Source organism: Microtus pennsylvanicus, chromosome 3 (genome assembly GCF_037038515.1).
Source record: "Microtus pennsylvanicus isolate mMicPen1 chromosome 3, mMicPen1.hap1, whole genome shotgun sequence".
In the NCBI taxonomy this organism is placed as follows: domain Eukaryota; kingdom Metazoa; phylum Chordata; class Mammalia; order Rodentia; family Cricetidae; genus Microtus; species Microtus pennsylvanicus.
The window spans coordinates 45,580,356-45,605,052 of NC_134581.1; the positions used below are offsets into that span (position 1 = coordinate 45,580,356).

Genomic DNA, 24,697 nt, shown 5'->3' on the forward strand with positions numbered 1-24,697 from the left:
AAATAAAGCTCCTTTGTGCTGAGACCTTGGTCTTGAAGCTCCTGAGTGATACCAATCTTTTACAGTGGGGGTCCTGGGAACCAAACCCAACCATCAGGCTTGACAGCAATCACCATTCCCCACTGAGTCACCTTGCCAGTCAAGAAAATAATTTTAAAGACTATCAAATCAGTTTCAAACCCAGTGACTAGCCTTTCCAGCACTGGCCTGGCTGGAAGGAATCTTACCCACATAGAAAACACTTGCCTAGAATCAGGTTCTTCACAAGCTTCTGCTCATCCTCCCTTTTGTACTCCAGCATTCCTTGGAAATCCTTCTCTTTCCGGGGAATATTGACTGGCCGGATAGGCTCATCAATGATCTGTCCTGGAGAGATGTTCTCCATCTGACCCACTTCAGGAGAAACAAAGAGAGGAGAGAGATTTTGTCAGGTACAATGGCTGAGAGGGCTCCATGCTCTTGTAAAATAAAGTGGACTCTTCAAGAACTGAAGCTCCTTATCGCTGTCATTTAGTTCCCCCCAACTTTAAAATATTTTTCTCTGCTGAAACTGTGTAAATAGCAATATTAAAGGATAATTCTACTCCAACAGCCACAGAGGCTGATACACAAGTAGTTATATGAAAAAGCTACCCAGAAACTGGCAAGGGTTTTTGTTTGTTTTGTATCAGGTTTACTTTACAATAAGATCAAGTATCCACAGCACAACAAAAAAGTCCCCAACATATGCAATTTAGCAGATTTGCTAATGAATCTTTACCAACCAAAAGTAGTTAAACATAGTCAAGCTCCTGCTTGCAGAATGGAAAAACAAGGTGGGAATGGCAGAACATGTCTGTAATCCCAGCACTTGGGAAAGAGTCAGGTGGATCAAGCATACTGGGCCAGCCTCAGCTATATAGCCAGTTTGAGGTCAGCCTCAGCTACATGAGATCCTGTCTCAAAAGCAAGCAAGCAAACAAACAAATCTCTCAAACATTCTAAAGGGACAGTAGAACACATGTTTGTTCTAAGAATCCAATATTTATTCATTTAAAGCAAGAGCGTTTATTTAAAATTTACCATTATCTCGAATTCAAACCACATCAAGATAGTTGATAAGACAGTGTTTATTAGCACAAACTGATGTAAAAATGCCTAAAATCAGGTTTTTAAGGGTCTCCCTCATAAGGCTAACCTTTCTTCTGCTTATTTCAGTCATGTGTGAACAGATGATGTCTCTTTGGAGAGCTACACAATAGGACACCACCCGGGAAGCAGAAACCAGGCCTTCCCCAGATACTGAACCTACAGATATCTTCTTGAACCTCTATCCCTTTGAGAAATAACTCTCCGTGAAAAATGTATTTTCCATTGCTTATGAATTTCCCAGCCTGAGCAGCACAGACAGACTGAGTCAACAATCACTTAGCCTGGGGCTGCAATACGAACCGGCATTCTTCTGGAACCTGCAGCAATCTCTAGTTTCATGTTCTAGATTCTTACAGACCCAAAGGAAAAGGAGAGCAATTCAAAAGAGTCTCTAAAAAATTGCCTTTTCTCTCAAAAGTACCACAAAGATCTTAATCTCAGGTTTAATCCTGTTGTCAGACACTTTCTTACAAGTAGAAAACTCTGGTAACAAAGCAGGGAAATCAGAAAGTTGAGGTTCTAGACCTACGACCCAACAGGCAGGGTATCAGGTATGTCACTGTAGTTTTGAGGATTTTGTTTGTCTTGTATCAAAAGTTACTGGTTTCTAGAATACTTTCAGGTCTTTTTTTTTTTAATGAAAGTCAAGATGTAACACCCACTCCTGAATTGAAACAGAGCACCATGTAGATCAGATTTTGAAAAGACTCTCTACTTAGCTGTATAATTTCTGCTAAAAATTATACATGTTGGCATTTTTTTTAAAGTTTGCTTTTCAAAAAAATGTCCTTAATTAAATATAGCCCACAGGAGAGGCAGGAGTCTTGCCATTTTAAATTAAAGCAAAAGATTTAAATATGCTTGAACACATTTAAAGAAAGACAAATAACTTTTGATTATTAGAAGGGCGTTGCTGCACAAAGACTCTGGTATAAAACACATGTGGAGAGGAAGAGAGAAGTGTCAGAAGAGCTTGTATGTAGTACCTATTTCATTTTAGCCTCTAGATATAAATCATTTAACTCAAAATATAAACTTCATTAAGAATAAATAAGTCTTTTCTTGTTTAACCCATGAGCTGCTAACACAAATGTTATTTTTTGCTTGGCTTTCAGGATAGTTTAACTGAAGAGGTAAGATAACTAATTGACAATGGCCAAAAATGAATAGCATTTTGGAATATTTTAACTTCTCTCTTCAATTATATTTCAAAGGTTGAGTTTACCTCACATTTAAAGAAAAGTGATTTAAAATGTGAAATAACAATGGCTTTTATAATTATTCACATTCACTAATGTTGGCAAAGAGCCTCTAGTTTACTGACCTCATAGGTCAATACCTTTAAAACAGTATTTTAAGAGCAAATACTCTGCTGTCTTAGCATAATGTCTAGTTCAATGAAGATGGTTCTCTGAAGAAAAAAAAATCCTAGACTTTTTAAGTATTGCCAATGAACATTATTGCTCATATGTATATGGTATGGGACAATGGTCTGTATTATGTCAATGATATTTTAAATAAATGCTGATTGGCCAATAGCCAGGCAGGAAGTATAGGTGGGACAACCAGTCAGAAAGTAGAGGCAGGTCAATGAGAACAGGAGAATTCTGGGAAGAAGGAAATCCTAGTCGGCAGTCCTGACCCAGCCACAGAAGAAGCAAGATGTGAATGCCTCACTGAATGAGGTACTGAGCCACATGGCTAACATAGACAAGAATAATGAGCTAATATAAGTTATAAGAGTTAATAAGAAGCCTGAGCTAATGGGCCAATCAGTTTATGATTAATGTAGACCTCTGTGTGATTTCTTTGGCACTTAACAATTGTGGAAACTGGGCAGGACAAAAACCCTAGACAACATGTATAGACCTGGAGTTTCAGACCATTTTCTTCTTATATTTGTATGTATGGTATGTGTGCATGTTCATGTGTATATTCATGCACCTGGATGCACACGTATGTATGTGGAGGCCTAAGGTTACATTGGGCATCTATTTCTACCTGATGCACTGAGGTGGGGTCTTTTCCTGAACCCAAAGCTTGTTGTTTCAGCTTGTCTAGCTAGCAAGCTTGTTCTGTAGATTCCTTGTTTCTGTCTCTTTAAAACTAGGATTACAGGCAGCTGCCATGCCTGACAACCTTTTATGCAGGTTTTGGGGATCCAGTCCTCATAGTTTTATGGAAAGTGCTTTACATGCACAGGTATCTCCCCAACTGCTACAGTTTCAAAAGTTTTTTTTTTATTGTTGTTTTGTTTTTAGAGACGGAGTTTCTCTAACAGCCCTGGATATCTTAGAACTTGCTCTGTAGACCAGGCTGGCCTTGAACTCACAGAGATCCACCTGCCTCTGCCTCCCAAGTACTGGGGTTAAAGGTGTGCGCCACCACCGCCCGGCTAGTTTCAAAGTAATATATGAATTATGTGTAATACTAAAGGTCTTTAGGAAACACATGGGTATAAAGTAATCTTTCTGACATCTAAACAAACATTTCAATATCAGTACATTAAAGAGAGCAATACCCTCTTTCAAAGTTAGCACCCATGGTACTATGCTCTATCATAGATCAGACATTGTGCTCCTTGTAACTATAAGAAATAAGAGGCGAAGCCGGGCGGTGGTGGCGCACGCCTTTAATCCCAGCACTTGGGAGGCAGAGGCAGGTGGATCTCTGTGAGTTCGAGACCAGCCTGGTCTACAGGAGCTAGTTCCAGGACAGGCTCCAAAACCACAGAGAAACCCTGTCTCGAAAAAAAAAAAAAAAAAGAAATAAGAGGCGATTTCCATGCTCAGAATGTTCTTGGTCTACCATAGAAATGAGTAATTCAAACAGAAACACTGCTAAAAATATGACAGTGAAAAACCACAGAAAGTATAAACTGAACAGGCAGGGTCATGTGGTCTATGGTGGGATCAGGATGCTTCTGATGATATGCCATGTGCCTTTCATCTCAAAGAATGAGCAGGGCTTGGCCAGGACACCGGCAGTCGGACAGAACAGTTATAATATAGTGTGATGGAGTGAGAAAAAGCAACACAGAGTTCACTGGGATAGATTCTCTTGAATATCTCAAGTGGGGGAGAGTCTACTCTTTTTGTCATATGAGGATGATAAAGATGACAACTAGAGAATATGATAGATGTTAGGATGAACATATCACTGGTGACCAAAATGGTAGGAGCTTGCAAAGATTTAAAGGGAATTTCATCTTTGAAATTCTGTCTCTAAAATGCCTTGAGCAGTGATATGATTTCAGAATGGACTGAGCATCTGCTTTGGTCTTCACAGCTAGGCCTCCAGCACCTGCAACTGTGTACAGCATCTAAGAAGCATTCAATAAAACTTACTGAATGGACAAATTAAGCCACAAGACAAGGCTAGTATGTTTATATTGAGTTTTTTTCTCAAGGAGCTTATCTATTTCATATAGAAATAATTATATTTTAAAATTATATTTCTTTATAATTCCTATTTCCTGATTCACTTTCTTCCTTCTATTAGATCATGAGCTCTTTAAGGATAGACTCTAGCACATTTCTTTTGTAGCTGTGGTGCTAACAAGCAGGTGTGTGTAGCATTTACCATTACTATTGTCGATGTGTCACCCACATTACCACACTCAGTTCTTACAAACCAAGTTCGATAGATAACCTCATCATTCCCAGTGAGAATGTGAGAAAACTGAGACACAGAGAGGTTCAGCAATTTGCAAATATTCTGAGACTAGGAAATAGAAGAGACAGGATCTGAATCAAGAAGTCGTCTCTAGAACCCTTGCTCCTAAGCACATGCTATGCTGACTAGGGCAGTATCTGACATATCAGATGTTTGTTAGATGTCTGCTGAATGATTTTTTTCCCTTCATAACTTACTGTTATATTACCATGAAAATTATCCCCACATGTAGAAGTAGAAATTTCCACTCCACAGAGGTAAGGATTGTTAAAAGTCATCTTGGTTATTTCTCTAAAAATTCATCTGAGGGAGATTAAGACTAGCAAGAGGAAATAAAATTTGAGAAATACTGTAAAAATATGTTTAAGTACCTTCAAGTTCACCAATTTTTTTGGCAAAGACTTTCAGTTGTTTTTTCAGTTTCCGGACAGTTTTATCCTGTTTTTCAAGTTGTTCCATCAAATCCTAAGATCAAAATGAGAATTTTATCAGAAAGATCAGAACAGGCTTGGTACAGGCACAAAGGGAGCACAAACACAATCACGGCAACACACTGTTAGTTTACATAAAAGCTGCAGAAGAGCTCACTGGTGGAGCCACCACCTGGCTCAAACTGGCAGACAAGGGAGGTGCAGCTACAGGGACGGCAACTGAACACAACAGCTCTAAGTTCCTTTACAGCGTGATGGAAGTCTTCCAGCAGATGCCTGCGGGCAACAACTCACAGATACATTGTCACTTTTGAAGGGGGACTGAGCAAAACTGAGTCTTGATGAGTGCACAAAAGTTCTGTGGGAGATTTGAGGATGGCGGCACTTATGCGAAGCTGACACTCCATGTGTAAAGCACTGTTAGCATTTACCAGCTATAAACTTAGCCTTAACGCCTAAGAAACATGAAGAAGCTTGGAAAAACTAAAAGTAAGCTAAGTCAGTTGTTGTGGCACATACCTTTGGTCCCAGCACTCAGGAGGCAATAGTGGGTGGATTTCTGAATTCAAGGCTAACTAGAGTTATAGAGCAACACTGTCTCAAAATCCAAACCAAACAACAAAAAATTAAGGAAAATGATAAAGAACCTTTGCTACATGGCATTAAGGTGCATGATTATAACTCAAGTACCTGGAATTCTGAGAGAGAATTCAAGGCCAGCCTGGGTTATGAAGTGAGAGTCTTTCTCTGGGGAAAAAAAGCTGCTTCAGGATGGTTGCCCACACCTTTAATCCGAGCATTTGGGAGGCAGAGGCAGGTGGATCTCTGTGAGTTTGAGGCCAGCCTGGTCTACAGAGTTCCAGGATAATCAGGGCTACAACACAGAAAACCTGTCTCAAAAAAACAAACAAATGGAAAAAAAATAAACACCTAACTTTGCATGCCTAATGCAAAAAAACGAGAGAAAGAAAACCTAAACATGCAGAGCAAAGGTAAGACATCTGTGACTACTGGCTCTAATTAGTAAAGAATTCTCTCAAAGGACAGGCAGTTATAAACTCAGCAACTAGGAGGGAAGTAGACAGCACCAGACTAAGAAAGCTTAGAAGGACCATGAATCAGTGGCGATGGCTGGTGCTTGTCACTAAGTTATAGAGAACAACACTTGAAACACTGGCTCGTTCTCCAGCTTGTGCAAGAGTAGATTTGGAGTGGATTACTGATTCAAAGGGAATAGCTAACATTTCCAGTGGTGGGTTATGCTTCCATCACACTGTAAGCCTGAGGTTAACAACAAACCAAACACACAGTGGACACAGGACACTGAAAGAGATGCCACACTGGCTAAAGAGAGCTGTGGAGGTTGAGGGAAGAGACTTTGTGAGGATTTTTGAAGAGACCTCCTGGGCAGTGGCAGGCAGCAGTGTGCTCTTCAGTTAGAGAAGGCTAGAAGTAGCAGAAGACAACGGAAAAGCACTGCGGTTTACATACAATCATCCTTTTGTAAAGTGAAATCCGATATGATTGATACTTCTTAGGGTCATCTGCATATAATTCCTCAAAATACTGAAAAAACAGGTACAATGGATATTTGTTTCTTGAGTCTTTGAGGGAATGCTACCTCTCAGAAAAATTAACTTAAAAAACTTTAAAACACAGGTAATGAAACTATATCTACTTTCAATTTGCCACCTACCATTACCATGTTTTTTTTTTTAGTATAGCTGAGTTTCATATTTACAGATCTATTTTGCATGACCACTGGAAACAGGTGATGGCCAGAATGTTGTCATTCAGCAAGTCAATAGAACAGGAGACTGTGGTACCCAGAGAATACTGAAATTCTAGTCCCCAGCCCTTTACTCCTCCCTTATTTGTGACTCTCCCAACCCTGCTCAGTAACCAGAAGAGCAGCAAGGGTAAGGAATGCAACAGAATAAAAAAGGCAGAAGTGCTGTTAGCACCCCACTACCATTTGGAACTGGTGGGACTGGTGAGAGGCAGCATGAGGGAGGCCTGTGAGACCTGTGCACTAGAGGAGAACGAAAGCCATTCCTATATGTATTGGCATGTTGTGAGTATGTGTGTGTGTGGGGTGGCATGCAAGGCAAAACTTCAGAAGCACCAAGCCCAGATATACTGTTGCCTTAATATTCTGCTCAAGTACATCCTAAAAAAATGCATAATTTAGACTAAGAAACTCTAAGTAGCCTGAGAGAGCCTTGAGTTTGATACTATTCTTTGAATTAGCAGTCAGTGTAATGGTACAAGCAGCTGATCTGCAAAGGGTAGCCTAAAACTAATTAGAGTCTTCTATTTAGAGTATAGGGCTCGATCATTTCTACATTGGGTACAAAATTTGCCAAGAATATTACAGACAAGCTGTAAGGGCAACACTTGATTAATGTAGTGAACAAACTGAGAATCTACCACCAGAAACAAACCCATTTCACAGAACATCTAACATTTTAAGACAATGATTCAGAAGCAAAGAGTCTGTACACTGATCAATCAATATTATTCCATACATTTGTCAATTTGTAATCATCAAAAGCATTGTTAGTTATTTAAGCAACAGAGTAAAACACAACTTTTAAAAAACACTTTGTGACTCAGTAGATTTCCCCATAGGTTCAGTCATGCTGAAAGAGCTCAGACATCATCCTCATCCCCTGCCCCACATTCCTACCATGGAGCTTTATACATAAGACAGACTGGAAAGAAATTACTCTGATTTTTTCCTAATCTAGATAAAACATGGGTGAACATTTGGTAGCAGAGACCTATCTGTGTTGTCAGTTATCACTGATGGGAATTAGACCTTCAACGAAACTGAAACACTTTTAGTATAGATCTTAAAAGGTTTTTTTCATGTCACTAAAGAACAGATTTTATGTAAAAATTGTAATTATGATCTTTCAATGACTTTTTATGCAATAAATATATCTGTAAAATTTACACAGATTTAAAAATTCCAGATATATAATCAAGGTTATAATGTGATGGAGAGAGAAATACTGTAGAAAATAATTTTTTTTCTTGGCAAAATTTTTTTTAAAGGAATAAGAAAAAAGAAGTCTTAGAGTCCATTTCAGCATTCAGAATCTGGTAAGGGGAAAGGCAAAAGTACCCTCTTTATTACTGTACAAGTTCTGCTTAAAAGAATAAAATGTGCCAAGCTCAATACTAGTCCCTCCATCCTGTTTTAGAAGCTCCACCCATAGCCCATGCTTAGTTCAATCAAGACCCTTCCTTGGCTTGTCTGCTAGACGGGCTGGACGGCATCCTCACTGGATGCTTGGGATCAAAGGAAAATAATTTGTAGCCATGTCTTTCTGGTATTCAAAGCCTAGCAAGTAGCCAGCAGACTTTCTTCCAAACACTGCAAGTAAGGTCTGAGAGGGCTCAACTGTCCAATAGACTGTTGTGAGAAACAGCTGGGTGCAATTTTATTATTTTGATTCATTTCTATCAACACATTCATATTTTCCTTTTTGTCTCTATTAGAGACAGAAGAGTGTCATTCCCAACAAGGAAAAGCCGTGCTTGTCCAAAAAGAACATACAGCAGACTGGGACACTGCTACTCTCCTTACCAGGTTTTCATTGGTCAGCCGTGTGATCTCATGCTGCAGGCTGGCTTCAATGCGGGCCTCAGGGGGCAGCTGCAGGTTCTGGGCCAGTAGCTGCTGTTGCCGGTTGTTTTCTTCCTTTAGGCTCTGGATTTCCCCACGGAGGGCCTCGGCTTCATTCTCATGGCTCCTCTTCTGCGACTGTAGCTGGGATTCCAAGAGCCTGCAGAGAGGCCACACAAGTTTGTAGAGGACAGGACACCTCTAAAGGGTGTGAAGCTACATGTTCCTTTGCAAGAATAAGAAAAGCAGATACTCTCTAGCATCTGTGAAACTCCTGACTCCAGTAATGTCATGAAACTCAAATGCCAGAAATGGGAATCCATGTGTCACATCTGCATCTTTGAATTGTATGAAGTTCTCCTCTAAGTTGGCAAAGACAGCATCATTGCCATAAATAAATAGACAGACAGATAAATAGTTGCATTGTAAAAGGCAAGGTTATACATTCCCAATCTAATGAAAAAGACCTTTAAAAAGGCACAGCCATTGATTTCAGGCAAAGGTGGAACCAGGATCATGTTTTTAATATTGTCCACTTATCCAAGACAGGGTGGTGCACTACTTGGAGATCCATAGATTTATCCAATGGAATCTAGTAGTTCTGTAAGTGTGTGTGTGTGTGTGTGTGTGTGTGTGTGTGTGTGTGTGTGTGTAGACAGAACTGTCATCTCTCTCCCCATGAGATTACATATCTAACAGAATGCTAACAAGATATTGCTTTTGGACAAAGTTATAGTCAAGCAGTAACTAACATGAAGAGAAAGACATTTAATCCCGATTTCCTTTGTTATCAATACTGATGGTTACGGTTAGAACAAAGCAGAACAAGCACAGCCCATTTAACAGTGTAATGATTTAAAATTATAATCATGATAATGGAATTTTTGTGAGATTTTTAAGACACAGACAGCATTAGGGCAGATAAATGTGTTAGAGAAAGACACAGTGAATTCTGTTTTTTTTTCCTGGAAGTAAATTGCTGATCTCAGATGATTATCCTTATTTGGCTTTGAATCTTATAATAACAGAAAATGTTGAATCAGGTATTTGACAATACTTTTAGGCAGCATCACAATAATGAGAAAGTGGCCACATTTGTTATAGGAATGTGTATCCCAGATTGACATTTATTACAGATAAGTTACTGTCCAGGTAACAAGTATTAGTGGCCATGCTCCAATAACTGCTTCAGTTTAAAGTCTTGTTTTCCTCAAATCCTAGAGAGATTCACAATTTTTAGATCTTCACTCCTGACAGCACTGTGGCATACATGAAGCAATTTGTATTCACCTATAATCAACGTTAGCCTTAACAGTATCTGTTAGTAGAGACAATTTAAAAGTAGGTATTTGGCTGCAGAGTCTAAGTTTTATTGAGACTAACTGTCTCAGGAAGATAGTAAATGCACAAGACACACAGTAGTCAAAGTTGTAAGTCACTGTTAGTAAGAAAAACAAGTTAATAACATTCCATTCTGAGGAGACAGATATAACCTGTTGGCTTGTTTTAACCCTTCATAAACCAGCCAGAGCTCTCCATCCTCATTCAACTCCTGGTAATCCATAGTAGATGATCTTCCATGTAAAAGAACACAATGCAAAACACAAAGGGACACAGGATGGAAATGAGATGATGGTGGTCAAGAAAAGCACATGATATTTCAGTATTTACTAAGTGGATAGGACCATTTTTAGTAATTACAAATGACTTTACATTATCACAAATTACTTTGGTTAGTTAAAAAATGGGCAAGAAGTCGTATCACAAATAAATGAAAAAATGAAATGACTAGAAGATGAGACATTTAATTTCTAATGTTTTATGAGGCTAGCCATATGATCTTACACATCAAGCATTTCATTAAGGCTAACCATAACACATGCATAAAATGAAAACTCTAGGTATATCTTCATGTGACAATTTTCATAATCTATTTCAAAATGAAATTTTCAGTTATCTTTTTTAAAAAAATATTTATTTATTTGTTATGTATATAATATTCTGTCTGTGTGTATGCCTGCAGGCCAGAAGAGGGCACCAGACCCCATTACAGATGGTTGTGAGCCACCATGTGGTTGCTGGGAATTGAACTCAGGACCTTTGGAAGAGCAAGCAATGCTCTTAACCTCTGAGCCATCTCTCCAGCCCTTCAGTTATCTTGATATAAATTTATTTCAGCATAATCTGATTCCCCATGTAAACTTTTATAAAAATTATTGTACAAATAACATAAGAATGTATCCAAAGTTCTCAGCTTTTGATATAATTTTAAATTTTGGGTAAAATTAAATTTAAGATCTGGAGAAACTACCTTTATATCAGAGGTTTATTTATCATCTCTTATTAAAATCTGTAGTTTATAGACAACATTTAGTTGGTAACATTTTTCCTACCAAGGGTGTAAATAATATATTTTGAGGATGTATTAAATGTCAGATGCTGTTCTTCATTCTTTCACTACCTCATCTGTTCTTCCCATCACCCATGTTGAATTAACAGCTGGTAAGAAGCATTTGAGTCCAGTGCCATGTGATTTCAGAGGCCAGGATCTTAATCTTGATACACTTTTTTTTTTTTTGGTTTTTCGAGACAGGGTTTCTCTGTGGCTTTGGAGCCTGTCCTGGAACTAGCTCTGTAGACCAGGCTGGTCTCGAACTCACAGAGATCTGCCTGCCTCTGCCTCCCGAGTGCTGGGATTAAAGGCGTGCGCCACCATCGCCCGGCCTTGATACACTTTTGTTGCTATGTTTGCAACATGAATCTGAGTGAATTCTGTTTTCAATCTACCATTTCTCTGTCTCTAAAGTTAGCTATTTTTGAGGTTTCGATTATTTTATTGTATTCTTATGACTTCAAAATTTTTATCTCAGGCCACGTGTCTTGATTATAGATCTATTATATATAACTCTATTGCCTAGTAGAATTTCTCTCCCTGAATTCCTTCTTGTCTGCTAAAATTCAATGTATATAAATCCACTCATCACTCCATCCTGGTCTCATAATAATGACATGGCATCAGCACATCCATCTGAATCCCCACAGCAGAAACTGCAAGCTTCCCTAAACCCTCTCACACACCCAACATTCCACAGGGTTTACTGACCTCATCTTTACGCATATCTTTCCAAATTTCCCCACTTCTTTCAATCCTAACTGTCATCAACCAACCTTGAGTCACCATGCTCAGTCATTGGACTACAGCAAAGCCTCTTAACTGGTTTTGTGTTTTCAATCTTGTTCCATTACAATTATTCTTCTACTTAAAATACTTCAATTCTTTCTAATATCTTTAGACTAAAACGCAAACATTCTCAGTCCTTTATCTAAGGAGCCTATCACCTCTGTGGGAAGGGATGGCATTTACTTGTCTTCTGCTGTATCCCACAATGTAACATAGTGCTGGCATGGGGTAGAAACATTCCTGACCTAGTGACTGAATAGCTGAGTGGATTGCATAGACAGCATATACTCTTACTATAACAAGATATTCTGTTTTGTTTTGAGACAGGGTTTTTCTCTGTAGCCTTGGCTGTCCTGGAACTCACTATATAGAACTCACTATGTAGATCGGGCTGACCTTGAACTTACAGAGATCCACCTGCCTCTGCTTCCTGAGTTCTAGGATTAAAGACGTGGGCCACCACAGCCAGACTAATATGATATTCTTAAATATAAAAGATCACAACTAATTCATAAATTAAATTTACATTTAACTAAATACCTTTGAAAAGGTACCTTTGTACTGTTGCCAATAAATAAAGAAGTAATTTATGTTTTGTAAGGTATATATATTTAATTTGTGGGTATTTATGCAAGCCAATCCTGGAACTGTGATCAAGATACCTAGGAGACTCCAGAACTGTCTTTGACCACTGGTCATGCTCTCTCAAAATGGTCCAGTGTGTAATTTTTTCTGTTTAGAGTACAATGATATTAAATCTCTGTTCAGAAATGAGGTTGGCAGTAATGCTGACAACTGTAGGTATGAGTCTTCATTCTCCCGTTCTCAAAGTTGTGGCACTAGAGCTATATGGCTACCACTGATGGAATTCTAGGCACACACATCTTAACTTCTCTTCATGCTACATTTCAGCTATTGAACACTGTAGTTGTCTCTACAAACCTTCAAATAGCCATCTTGAACAACACCCTTACTAGAAAAGGATCTACCCAGGACAGTCCAAACTGAGCAATAGGTTTTCTTCTTCAGGCAGCTTAAGGTCAAGGCCCTTGATATAAACATATCTTCTCATAATGTGAATAACATTTCCTTTGACACCAATCATCAACAATTATCTGATATTATGAAAGGGATGTTAAGTTGATTTACATCAGAAACCTTAGGTTCTTCTTAAAGATTGGCTGATGTCTAATAAAGCAATGAATTAGCACACTGACTTCCTGAACAAGAAACTGACTTGAAGACTCAGCTTAATACAGTTAAACCAAGGTGGATGAAAGGATGAACTTACCTGTTTGTTTCTTTCAAACCAATATATGCTTGTGCTATTTCACCTTTGTCTTTCATTTTCTGTACATCTTCCAAAAGTATTGTGGAATCTGTCATTGTATTCTGAAGGGAGAAATGACACAAATCCACATGAAGGCTCAACTCCGTAACTGTGGATCACATATAACATATTCTTTTCATTTCAGGGCTTAGTGGGTAAGGGCACTTACCACTTAGCCTGATAACCTGAGTTCAATCTCTAGAATCCACATGGTGGAAATAATTTACTTCCATAAGTTATCAACTGACATTCATGTGTATGCTTATACAGACACATGCAACTCTCTCTTTCTCTTTTTTGTGCACGTGTGTGCATATAACACCCCCAAAACACTAAATCAAATTACTAATTTATTGCCTCTAAAGAATAACAACTTTAGCACACTAAAAGGGTCATTCTCTTTGTCTAAAAACATGTCTGATCTTTCAATCAATGTTTGCTCTAAGCTAGGCATGGTGGCTCATGCCCAGGCTGTCCTTAAACTTTCTAGGTATCTGAGGATGACCTTGAACTTCTGGTCTTTTTACCACATCTTCCTCAGTGCTGGGATCATTGGTATGTACCACTGAGCCAGCACAGTTTATGGAGTGTTACAGATCAAACCCAGAGTTCTGTATGTGTTAGGTAAGCATTTAACCAGTTGAGCTACATTCTGGTCCCAAATAAACATTTCTTTAGCTTTATTTTATAAAGGGTATATATTTGCTAATTTAATTTTTCTCTTTCCCTGAAAGAAAAATCTATTTCATATTCTCATTTTTAAGCCCTATAAATAAAATTCACAATGGCTCAAGTTTTTATATCAAATAATGATACACTGTACTTGACTATCTTAGGACTTTTCTGGAGTATTTTTAAAATTCTGATAAATTAGGTCACTTGATCTATTCGGCTAGTATGAAGACAAGAAAAGATGAGTGACTCCATTTGCTGATGTCCTGGGGAACAAGTAGCTGGTTCTTTCTTAATTCTGCCTGTCTTGACTAGAATATGGTATTTGGGAGACGGACTCAGATTTACACTTTAGCACTGAGAAGTTTTTGACTCAGTGTTCTGTGTGTTTCCCACATGCAACGGCTCCAAGTTCTGAGAAGGTTGCACCATACATGAAGCACCCAGTATTGCTCAACAGCAGAAACCAAGAGAGTCGAGAGATTCAACTCTGCACCTTCACAGGAGCTACTTTTTTTTTTTCGAGACAGGGTTTCTCTGTGGTTTTTGGAGCCTGTCCTGGAACTAGCTCTTGTAGACCAGGCTGGTCTCGAACTCACAGAGATCCGCCTGCCTCTGCCTCCCAAGTGCTGGGATTAAAGGCGTGCGCCACCACCGCCCGGCACAGGAGCTACTTTTCATTCTAGTTATGGGCGTTGCCCTTAGGGAGGGAAAAGTAGCAGTAAAGAATTCATGCTCAGCTCTTCCATTTCTCCTCAACCTTGTTAGATTTGGTACGATGTGTGCCCAGAAGAACTGTCTCTAAGTTAAGGGTTTTTCCTCCCCAACTTGTGCATGACACCAGAATTACAGCAGCGAGTCACAGAGATGACTGTGAATTACAAGTCCTGGAGATCCATCTGACATCCACAGTTTCTCCTAGTGACTTCGTATAGAAAGAAGTCAGGAAATTAGTAAGTAAAAAGGAAGTGGGGCATGGCAGCTTATAACGGTACTCAGAACATTCAGGAAGTGGAGGCAGGATAACCAGGAGTTCAAAGACATCCTCAACAATACAGTGAGTTTGAGGCTAAAGTAGGCTATATAAGATCCTAAGGCAAAAGGGCAGAGAGGGCTGGAGAGATGTATCAGCACTTAAGAGTGTTTGATTCTCAATCATGAGGACCTGAGTTCAGATCTCAGCACCCATGTAATAAGCTAGACATTCCATACATGTCTGTTACCCAAGTTCTGAGGGGATGGAGCCAGGGCATTGCTTGGCTTATTGGCTTCTAGCCTCGGTGAGGAAATGAAAGCTCCAGGTTTGAGAGAATCACTACCTCAGAGGAATAGATGGAGAATGATAGAAGAGGACACACAATGCCCTATTCTGGCATTCATTTCCACATAATCACACAGACACAAATAATAAACAAATAAATCTTAAAAAACAACATAAAATAAAATAGACCTGGTCACAAAACACGAACTACATAAATTAAAGAGACCTGCAAGTCAATGTTAGGATTAAACAGAAGTACTTATTAAATATTAAAAATATATACAATTACCTTGTCATCCTGAAAAATCACATGTTGGCAAGCACAAAAATGTAGAAACAATAAATCTTTAGCTTCATGAATAGATACTTTCACTGAATTAACAAGAGTTAATTTAAAAGCTGTGAGTTGTTTCTTGTAAAACTAACTGTAATGAATTAGCATTCACAAAACTGTCATAAGGCTGACATTAATATATGTGTAGGAAATAGGAGTTCCTTTTTTTTTTTCCTTTTAACTTTTTATTTTTCGAGACTGGGTTTCTCTGTGTAGCCTTGACTGTTCTGAAACTCGCTCTGTAGACCAGAACTAACAGGTCTCGAACTCACAAAGATCTACCTGCCTCTGCCTCCCTAATGCTGCGATTAAAGGTGCCACCACCACCTGACTGGAACTCCTATTACTAATGCTTAACTTCTTTTCTGAGTCGTTTTGTTTTTAAATATTCCTGGCTGTAAAATGCTTGGGTGTATGAAAGAATGATTCTGCTGTTGATTTATCTGGGTGAGATTTCATACTAGGTCTTTGAGGAGTTCAAGTAGTGGCCTTTGGGAGGCTAATTGTCCAGGGAAAGTCTCTTTGGGAGGCTAACTGTCCAGGGAAAGTCTCTTTGGGAGGCTAATTGTCCAGGGAAAGTCTCTCTGAGCTCTTTGGAGGTAGAACAGACAAACAAGAGCTGGCTGGGATGACTCACACTCTAGCTCACTGTGTGCTGTTCACCATTGGCTTAATAATAAGAAATTGAGGAACCCAGAATTACAAAAGGCATTGGGTGTCTGGAAGGTTTCAGTATACTGCATACTCCTCCAGAACAGCCAAGGTGTGTAACAAGGAGACTGGGAGCTGAGCAAGCAGGGACTGTATAGAGATAGAGCCAGCCCATTATCACAGAACAGTTGTCACATGAACTATGTGAACTTAATAAGATGGCAGGTATGTTACCAAACTATGTGCTCTATTAGTGAGGTTGTATTTATGACCTTTGCTTCGTTTTTATTTTCCAATCTTTTCATTTCCACTAAAGTTTCTTATGAGACTAATGTACTCCACAATATATATATATATATATATATATATATATGTATGTATGTATGTATGTATATATATATACCCAAACACACAATTATCTATAAATTTAAAAAGAAAAAGAGAGGCTATCCATTTGCTGAGAGAGGAGAGAATACTGATTTAGTCTTTGTCCAGGAGGCATACAGGGCTTTCTTTCTCAAGGCTAGTCTGTTCAAGCCTTGGAACCAGATGAGACTGAGCCAAGAAAGATAACAGTATAGAACACTTTCTGTTTACTCCATGAACACAGCCCTTCCTACCTTCTCCCTATTAAAGGGAACTCCTGGATGATATGGGATTCGCTCTGCATGCTGTGAATATGTTTTATTACCATTGATTAATAAAGAAGCTGCTTTGGCCTATGGCAGGGCAGAATAGAGCTAAGCAGAAAAACAAAAGAGAAAGAAGGCAGAGTCAGGGAGATGCCATGTAGCTGCCAAAGGAGAAAAATGCCAGAACCTTACTGGTAGACCACAGCCTTGTAGTGATACACAGATTAATAGAAATGGGTTAATTTAAGATGTAAGAGCTAGCTAGAAATATGTCTAAGCCATTGGCCAAACAGTGTTATAACTAATATAGTTTTTGTGTGATTATTTGGGTCTAAGTAGCTGGGAAAGGAGCACACAGTCTCTGTTTACACCTGGGAGTGTAATTTCCATCAACTGATTTCATTTCTAACCATTTTGTTACATTTCTACTTATGCAGACCAATTTTAACAAGTAATTTTAGCTAGACTTAATGCTTCTTTGTACCAAAATAATTTGTATATTATTATATTTAATGTATTTTACTTTAGTTCAGAATATACTGAGGCAGGATTACTACAAAAGTAATTTTTTAAAAAATGTGAGTATTAACATTAGAACAGCAGGTGGTAATTAATATTCAAGGTGTCAGCCAAGTATAAGGAAAACTCTCTGATGGGAAACTTCATTAGACCAGGTCATAAGGCTAGCGATTCCAGAATATCTTTTGCTTCGATCTATAACTTCATAATCGCTACTGCAAATTTCCCTATTCATATCCTATCCTATCAAATCAAATCATAGTATATCATAGTGTGCTTATCTCATGAATACATCCTAATCTTCTGGGTATTTTCATCTCTTGTCAAGATGACCCCTCCTGAAGCTGTATTGTCTAATTGATATTAATAATGTTAGCTTTTACAGAGTTTTGATGAATAAACATGAATACAAAAAATACTACACAGTCAAGGCCTATGAACTTCTCCCTAGGAGATGTTTTAGACTTCAGCTCAGGCTGATGATTATGAAAACAGATGAATTTGCCCCAGTTGTCAGGAAAGCTGAGTTTTATCAGCTGATATAAAACTTCAAAGTAGCTTTAGATTAGACCAGATGCCTTGCTAATGGTTTTTAAGATAAATTATTCCCAGAAAAGCAAATTTACAAGGACATATAGCCAACTGTCTTATTTGTTGAGCCAGGATCAAAAGTGAAAAGCAACCTAATGGCTGCACATGCTTTATTTGCTGGGTCTGACTGATAAACTGGAACAATAATTAATTACAGCTTTTGTTCAGAAACACCATGGGAAGAGAAGTTCTGGCTGGTCAGGGCTACAAAAAATAATTTACTTCATAGCCCTGAGAAAGAGTTACAAGTTTTCTCTTGTATGGTCTAAAGTTATACATGGGACAGTAAATATATTTTAAGATTTAAAATGCTTTTAGTGTCCTATACCTTGGAGAGTGGCTATTGAACTGATATTAAAAGACTTATGGTAATCCTGAGCCTGAACCAAAGACATGACAACACACCTCTATCTTCTAAAAAGGCACTCTCTTGAGTCTGAGAAAGCCTGGCTTTCACTATTACTGATCGCATCAAAATGTTTATACACGCAGAAGTGTGGGTTACAGTACATAATCACCTTATTTTCTTAGGCTCCTCAGTAGTTTAAGGTTTATAACTCCTTTATAGACTACCTCTCTAGATAGATAACAAAATGACTGATTCTTTCTTTGCTGCTGCAAGTTACAGTCTGCCAATTAAGGAGCTGACTAAGAAAAAATGCTCCTTCCTTGCTCTGTGACAAGTTGTTTAGATTTATTGTGTGTGAGTTGTCGAGATGACTCTGTTTTTATCATCTACTTAAGAATGGATTATGATTTTCAAATATAACTCCTGTATGCTTGAAAGATTTTGTTGGGTATATATATAGCTATGGAGAACAAAGAGGAACATCATAAGAGGAACAACAGCATGAGAGAATTAAAAAAAGGAAGCCATCAAGTGAATGCTTGAGTGTCTTTTTTCCTAACTCCTTCAGATAAAGAAGTCTTAGTGTACTGCTGACACCATGGATTTCTTTCAAATCCTGGGTGATCTAGGAGCTGGCTGTCTTTAGACTGTGATATTCTTTGTGGGGAACTAAACTTTGAAAGACACCTAGGAACACAGTGGCTTTTTGCAACTACTCTTAAGTGTTTGTCTCTTTACAAACTGGAAGAAATGAAAGCCAGTCACCATGCTTCGTACTCAACATATATGCATGCTTACCTTGGGTTGGATGGCTTCTTTCTGGCTCACCAGCTGAGACCGCAAGATGAGAACCTCTTCCTTTCGAACATCAAGCTCCTCACTCACAGAGGTCAGCTGTTCCATGAGGACACGGTAGGCAGGAGCACCTGGTGCAGTCACTTCTGGGGCACTCTTCTCACTGAGGGCTTTGCGTAACTCGTTCAGCTCATTTTTCAGTTTTTTGTTTTCTGACTCCAGTTCTTGACGCTGAATGAAAAGATAGTCAAGTTTACTATGGTGGTTTGAATAAAAATGGCCCCACAGGCTCATAGGGACTGCTACTATTGGGAGGTGTGGTTGTGCTGGAGTAGGAGTGGCCTTGTTAGAGGAAGTATGTCAATGGGGTGGGCTTTGAGGTCTCAGATACTCAAGTATAATCAGTGTGTCATAATCTTTTTCTGTTGTCTTCACATCTGGATGTAGAACTCTCAGCTACCTCTCCAGAACCATGTATGCCTACACGTCACCATCCTTCCCACCATGATGACAATGGACCAAACCTCTGAACTGTAAGCTAGCCCCAATTAAATGTTTTCCTTTATAAGAGTAGTCATTGTCATGGTATCTCTTCACAGCAATAAAAACCCCAACTAAGACATTTACTGCTATCATTTTCATCTTTCCATCGGAAAACTAACCCCTAAGTGATAGAATAATTCTAATAGAAAGGACATCAGTCTCCACTCTTAGGGATGGCCCAGATTAGGTAAGTGTGATATTAGAGGGACCATTAGAGTTTGTATCACCAACTCCAATTCCAGAAGCAAATTTACTCCGACCTGCTCACAGAATACTCTGAGATGAAGACTGCTGAGTCCTAATCCTGGGAAACCCAGGTTTTGTTTGCAGGTAAATATAAAACTATGCAGATAAAGGGTAAAACAAAGCATACAACTGGTCAGGATATTCCCAATGACTGAAATTCTCAGTAGTGCTCTCTTTGAATCCTGGAAATCAGTTTTGCATTGCTCATTTCTGGGACAGAACCAAGACAATGTCTTTATTTTGATACTGAGGCTCTGACACAATGTGCCCCAAACTTTAACATGCATCACAGCCAGTTGGAGTTCCTGTTGAAACACATATTTCTAAACCCCAGTTACAGGATCATGACTTTATGTCTAATGGCACGAGGTCTGAGAATTCTGTACTTCCAACAAGGAACCAGGCAGTATTGATTATGTTAATAGAGGGCCATACTTTGGGAACCACTCACCAAAGCTGTGTCAATATCTGGGCTTCACTCATACTATAGAAAACACTTTCATTTACCTATGTTTATGTGAGGCAGGAATGTTTTAGAGAGCAGACTGCTACCCTATGCTTTTAGTCTGCCCCTCAGCCTCAGATTTTTATGGTGGAGAAGAGAGGGAGATTGACTCTAGAGTTCATAATCTTTACTACTGTAGCTTGCAGGGCTGCTACCTCCTGTTCAGAGTGAAGTCCTACTTAATGAAATGGTTTGTAAAATGAAAGAACAGAGGCTAGAACTAGTGCCCAGATAAGATTTAGCTAGATTTAGCTAAGGATGTTCTCAGAGGAAAAGACAAGTTCTTAGCAGCTCTCTTGTCAAAACAAAGTAGTCAAAGTCTTGGGATGAAATTTTCAATACCTTGAGGGATTCATATTCCAGTTCTGCACCTCTAATTGGTGGTCTTTCTTCTTCCTGGGGAGAAAAATAAACTAAAAGCTTTTGTATTTTAATTGTCAAATTTTGACTATTAGAACACTTAGCTGTGTACAAAAAGCAGTGACGTGTCAAAGCCTTCACAGCTTCAGCGAGTGCTGCATAGCTAAATAACTCAGGGGCTACAGAAAGACACAGGACAACCTGCCTGGGCTGCCCGCGGCCCTGGAACAGGCTATTGCTGCTCACCTTTGCCTTGCTGCGGAACATCTGCTCTTCCTTTCGGTCCAGCTCATCCTGCATTATTTGCTTCTCCTGTTCCAGCTCTGTGACACGCTTCTGGAGCTTAAGGAACAATGACATGTCTAGAGGCACCTTCTTCTCACTTGGCTCCTAAAACCCAGAGATCATAAGAATCAAGTAAAAGACAGAGGACTCACAAGCCAAAGTGAAAACAGTTCAGTAGTAAAACAGTCAAACTCACAGAAAAAATGTAGAACAAAACAAAAAACATGTTCATCCTAGCTAATAATTATAGAAACGTGAGTTAAATGATCGTGAGGCATTACTTCTCTCTTAACCTGACTGGCAGATAACCCAAAGACGGCATTTCAAAGTTAATAATGTCCTATATTAGCAACTGTGTCTCATACTATATTGGTGGAATATATAAATAAGCCTGTGGAAAGCTGTGTGTGTTTATTAAAATGTAGCAAATCTGTTTAAGAATTAAGTCTACACAGCTGGGGGACAACTCAGCAAGCAAAGGCGCTTGCTCTAATTGTTTCCAGTTATCTGTCTAATTGTAGAGCAAGGTGAACCCCCAGTTTAGTCATTGTCTTCCTGATGGGCAATGAGATGGTTTCTAATTTCTAAAATACACATCTAAGAACATAGTATCTGAAGATAATACTTGGAAGTCTGGTGGACTGGGGCAACTTCTACTTACTTCAACAACTACAATCATTCCTGGGACAATAGTGACTGCTATGACTCAACAAAAAGTTTTCATCTCAGTTGATTGTCCAAAGGTGGCGTTTCAATGCTGTTTTAAATTTTATTCTTTGGCTTTTCATAAGGTTAAATGGTACATGTATGGAGGTCACAGAACAACTTGTAGGAATTGGTTCTCTTCTTCCAGAATAGGTTCTGGGGCCTGAAGTCAGGGCATTAGGCTATACATTAAGTACTTTACCCAATGAGCTATTGTGTTGGCCCACCAAAAACACCTACAAATACTTAAACATTTCATTCAAATATCTTAATATCTGTTCATTTATTAGTGATGCATATATTCTTGAAACTTTAACTTTCAAAAACTGCAACAGAATCCTCAATTCTATAAACGATCATAGATAGTACTTCACTCTTGATATTTAAAATGTTATTAACTGGAAATCACCCCTTTGGGCTTTGAATGGACATTTAAAAGGGAATCATATTAAAATAGGATGGGGCAATTTTCAGTTATCAGTTAATGCTATATACAGAATCCACTGATTGTGAGGTGAAAACAAACTTCTCCAGATAGGAATATGAGAATAGGAAAAGGTAGGGCACAGAAAATAACACTTGCCAAATACAAAATAACTTGAGGTGTAATGAATGGTAATCACTTCAGAGTGCTCAGATGATGTCCGTAGTCCCAGTGGCATATTTATTTATAGCAAGGTCATTTGCCTTTTCTGAACCACATGAAATAGGAGGAGGAGTGGACCATCAGGATGAGAGGAGTTGTGGGGTCTTATTTTCCTTTCCTTTTTTAGTAAGGATTTTGTCACCCAAGCCAGTGAAACTTTGATATTGACCTTAAAAATAATAGTAGTCTCACAACTGATGAAAAGATAATAAAATTAATTAATAAAATTACCACCACTGGTTTGAATTTAATTTTGAAATTATCCTACCACAGCTGAGAAAGTTGTGGTGGCCCTTTTCCCAGGATGGAAACTGTGAGGAAGCTCAGGAATAAAGCAGGACTCCAACAGCCTATAGAATCAGGAAAAAGCGCCGGGCGGTGGTGGCGCACGCCTTTAATCCCAGCACTCGGGAGGCAGAGGCAGGCAGATCTCTGTGAGTTCGAGACCAGCCTGGTCTATAAGAGCTAGTTCCAGGACAGGCTCCAAAACCACAGAGAAACCCTGTCTCGAAAAAAACCAAAAAAAAAAAAAAAGAATCAGGAAAAAACAATCCTTTCAAACCAACACAAAGCAGCCCCATGGATGCTGTGAGAGCTCCAGGGCAAGTGCAGTCAACAGCTGAGTTGCTGCAGAAACTGCTTGTGTGAAACCGTGATGGAGACAGCTGTAACTACTGCTACAAAACTTAACACTGAAAGTGTAATGTGGGACTCGGGATGCTGCTCAGAGACAGAGCAAATGCTTGTCACATATAAAGTTCTTGGTTCAATTCTACCACCAAAACAAACAAAAAATTAGTATATACATTGCAAAACCATGTACAATAGGTATGTATACATACAACTGATTAAGAATATATAAGCCAATTATTAGAAATGTTGCCTATCAAAAGAACCATGTACATCTTACTATTAGTGACAGAAAAATGTACCTCTGTCCTTGGTGCAATGTCTTCAGTTTCTGCAAATTCAGAGCTGAAGGTGTATTCAGACTCATTACTGCTGTGGGTAGAGTCTGTTCTCTTGTGTCCTGGCTTAGGCACATTCTGTGAGGTAAATAACCCAAATACAATTCATTTAACATAATAAAACTATACACTGGAAACAGCATCCACAATGTCTTCATTGCAGTCTCTACTCAGTAATTTGCACTGATGGTCAAATGTTCAAGGGTTTTAACCAAATTCTTATAAGGGGTGATCTCCCCAATGAGAAAGGCATGACAGCTTGGTAAGAACTGTTATGAAACCAAAGGGCCAAATGCAGATCACCTGTGACTATTAGCAGAGTCCCCAGGGTCTCATGTAGAACAGTTTAACTTTGAACTCACTATGTAGCTAATGATGACTTAGAATTTCTGATCCTCCTGCCTCTACCTCCTGAGGACTGGATTACAGGCATGAGCTACCACACCCTATATGAGTTCTGAGAATGGTACACAGGCCTTTAGAACCATGCTAAGCAAGGGCTCTACCAATAGGGCTTCTTCAAGGCTCTTTGTTTTTTTGTTTGTTTGTTTTTTAAAGTTTTGAGTTACTCAGTTCAAGCAATGCTTTTAGTGTTGTGATAAAATAAGTTACCAGAAAATTCATAAAATACACTGAATGACAGACATAACCATCCATTACATGGTAATAAAGTATAAGCGGTTAAAAAATAAGTAGGAGTTAAATATGTGACTGTAATTTCTGTCACTTTTACACACAACACAACTCTGTGGAATAAGCAGTGAGAATAAGACAGTACAAAGCAGGTAAGCTAGATGATTGCAGAGTTCACTGAAGATCCCTGAATCATGACCATGATGATTCAGGGGGTCTGGGTGATACTTTTAGGGCACAAGATACCATATCAGTCAGTGTTCAGAAAACTCAGAGGGAATGAAAATGTGGAGTGGGCCAGCCAACTGTACCTAAAACACAGAGGGGACTCAAAGGAGCCTTATAGCCCTATCTCTAAGTATCTGACTCTATTGAAGTACTTTTGGATAAACTGCATCACTTATGGGATTGCTTTAAATAATATAATCCATGAAGTGGGGAAGGTAGTGGATAGGAGAGAAAACAGAGATACTTTGACTATTTGGGAACTGGGTGATAGATATAAGTAGCATATTGAATGCACCCTATGTTTCTTTTATATATAACTTACATGACTAAATATTCTCATCTTAAAAAAGTAAAGGAGAATGGAGGCTGGAGAGATGGCTCAAAGGTTAAGA

General features: G+C 38.8%; 1 protein-coding gene across 4 annotated transcripts in view; it reads right to left on the reverse strand.

Moving 5' to 3' along the window:
• Positions 1 to 24,697, reverse strand: part of Myo5a (myosin VA) — a 167,012-nt gene that overhangs the window by 19,494 nt on the left and 122,821 nt on the right. The window contains exons 25-34 of one of the 4 annotated variants that reach the window (XM_075965246.1): positions 23,409 to 23,522; positions 21,087 to 21,230; positions 20,823 to 20,876; positions 19,190 to 19,417; positions 13,344 to 13,444; positions 10,365 to 10,445; positions 8,833 to 9,031; positions 6,729 to 6,803; positions 5,178 to 5,271; positions 247 to 393 (exon numbers count right to left, since the gene is read on the reverse strand). In XM_075965246.1, the coding sequence (XP_075821361.1) occupies positions 247 to 393; positions 5,178 to 5,271; positions 6,729 to 6,803; positions 8,833 to 9,031; positions 10,365 to 10,445; positions 13,344 to 13,444; positions 19,190 to 19,417; positions 20,823 to 20,876; positions 21,087 to 21,230; positions 23,409 to 23,522 (1,237 nt within the window). The remainder of the gene's footprint in view (positions 1 to 246; positions 394 to 5,177; positions 5,272 to 6,728; positions 6,804 to 8,832; positions 9,032 to 10,364; positions 10,446 to 13,343; positions 13,445 to 19,189; positions 19,418 to 20,822; positions 20,877 to 21,086; positions 21,231 to 23,408; positions 23,523 to 24,697) is intronic. The other 3 variants (XM_075965248.1, XM_075965247.1, XM_075965249.1) reach the window with 3 other exon arrangements.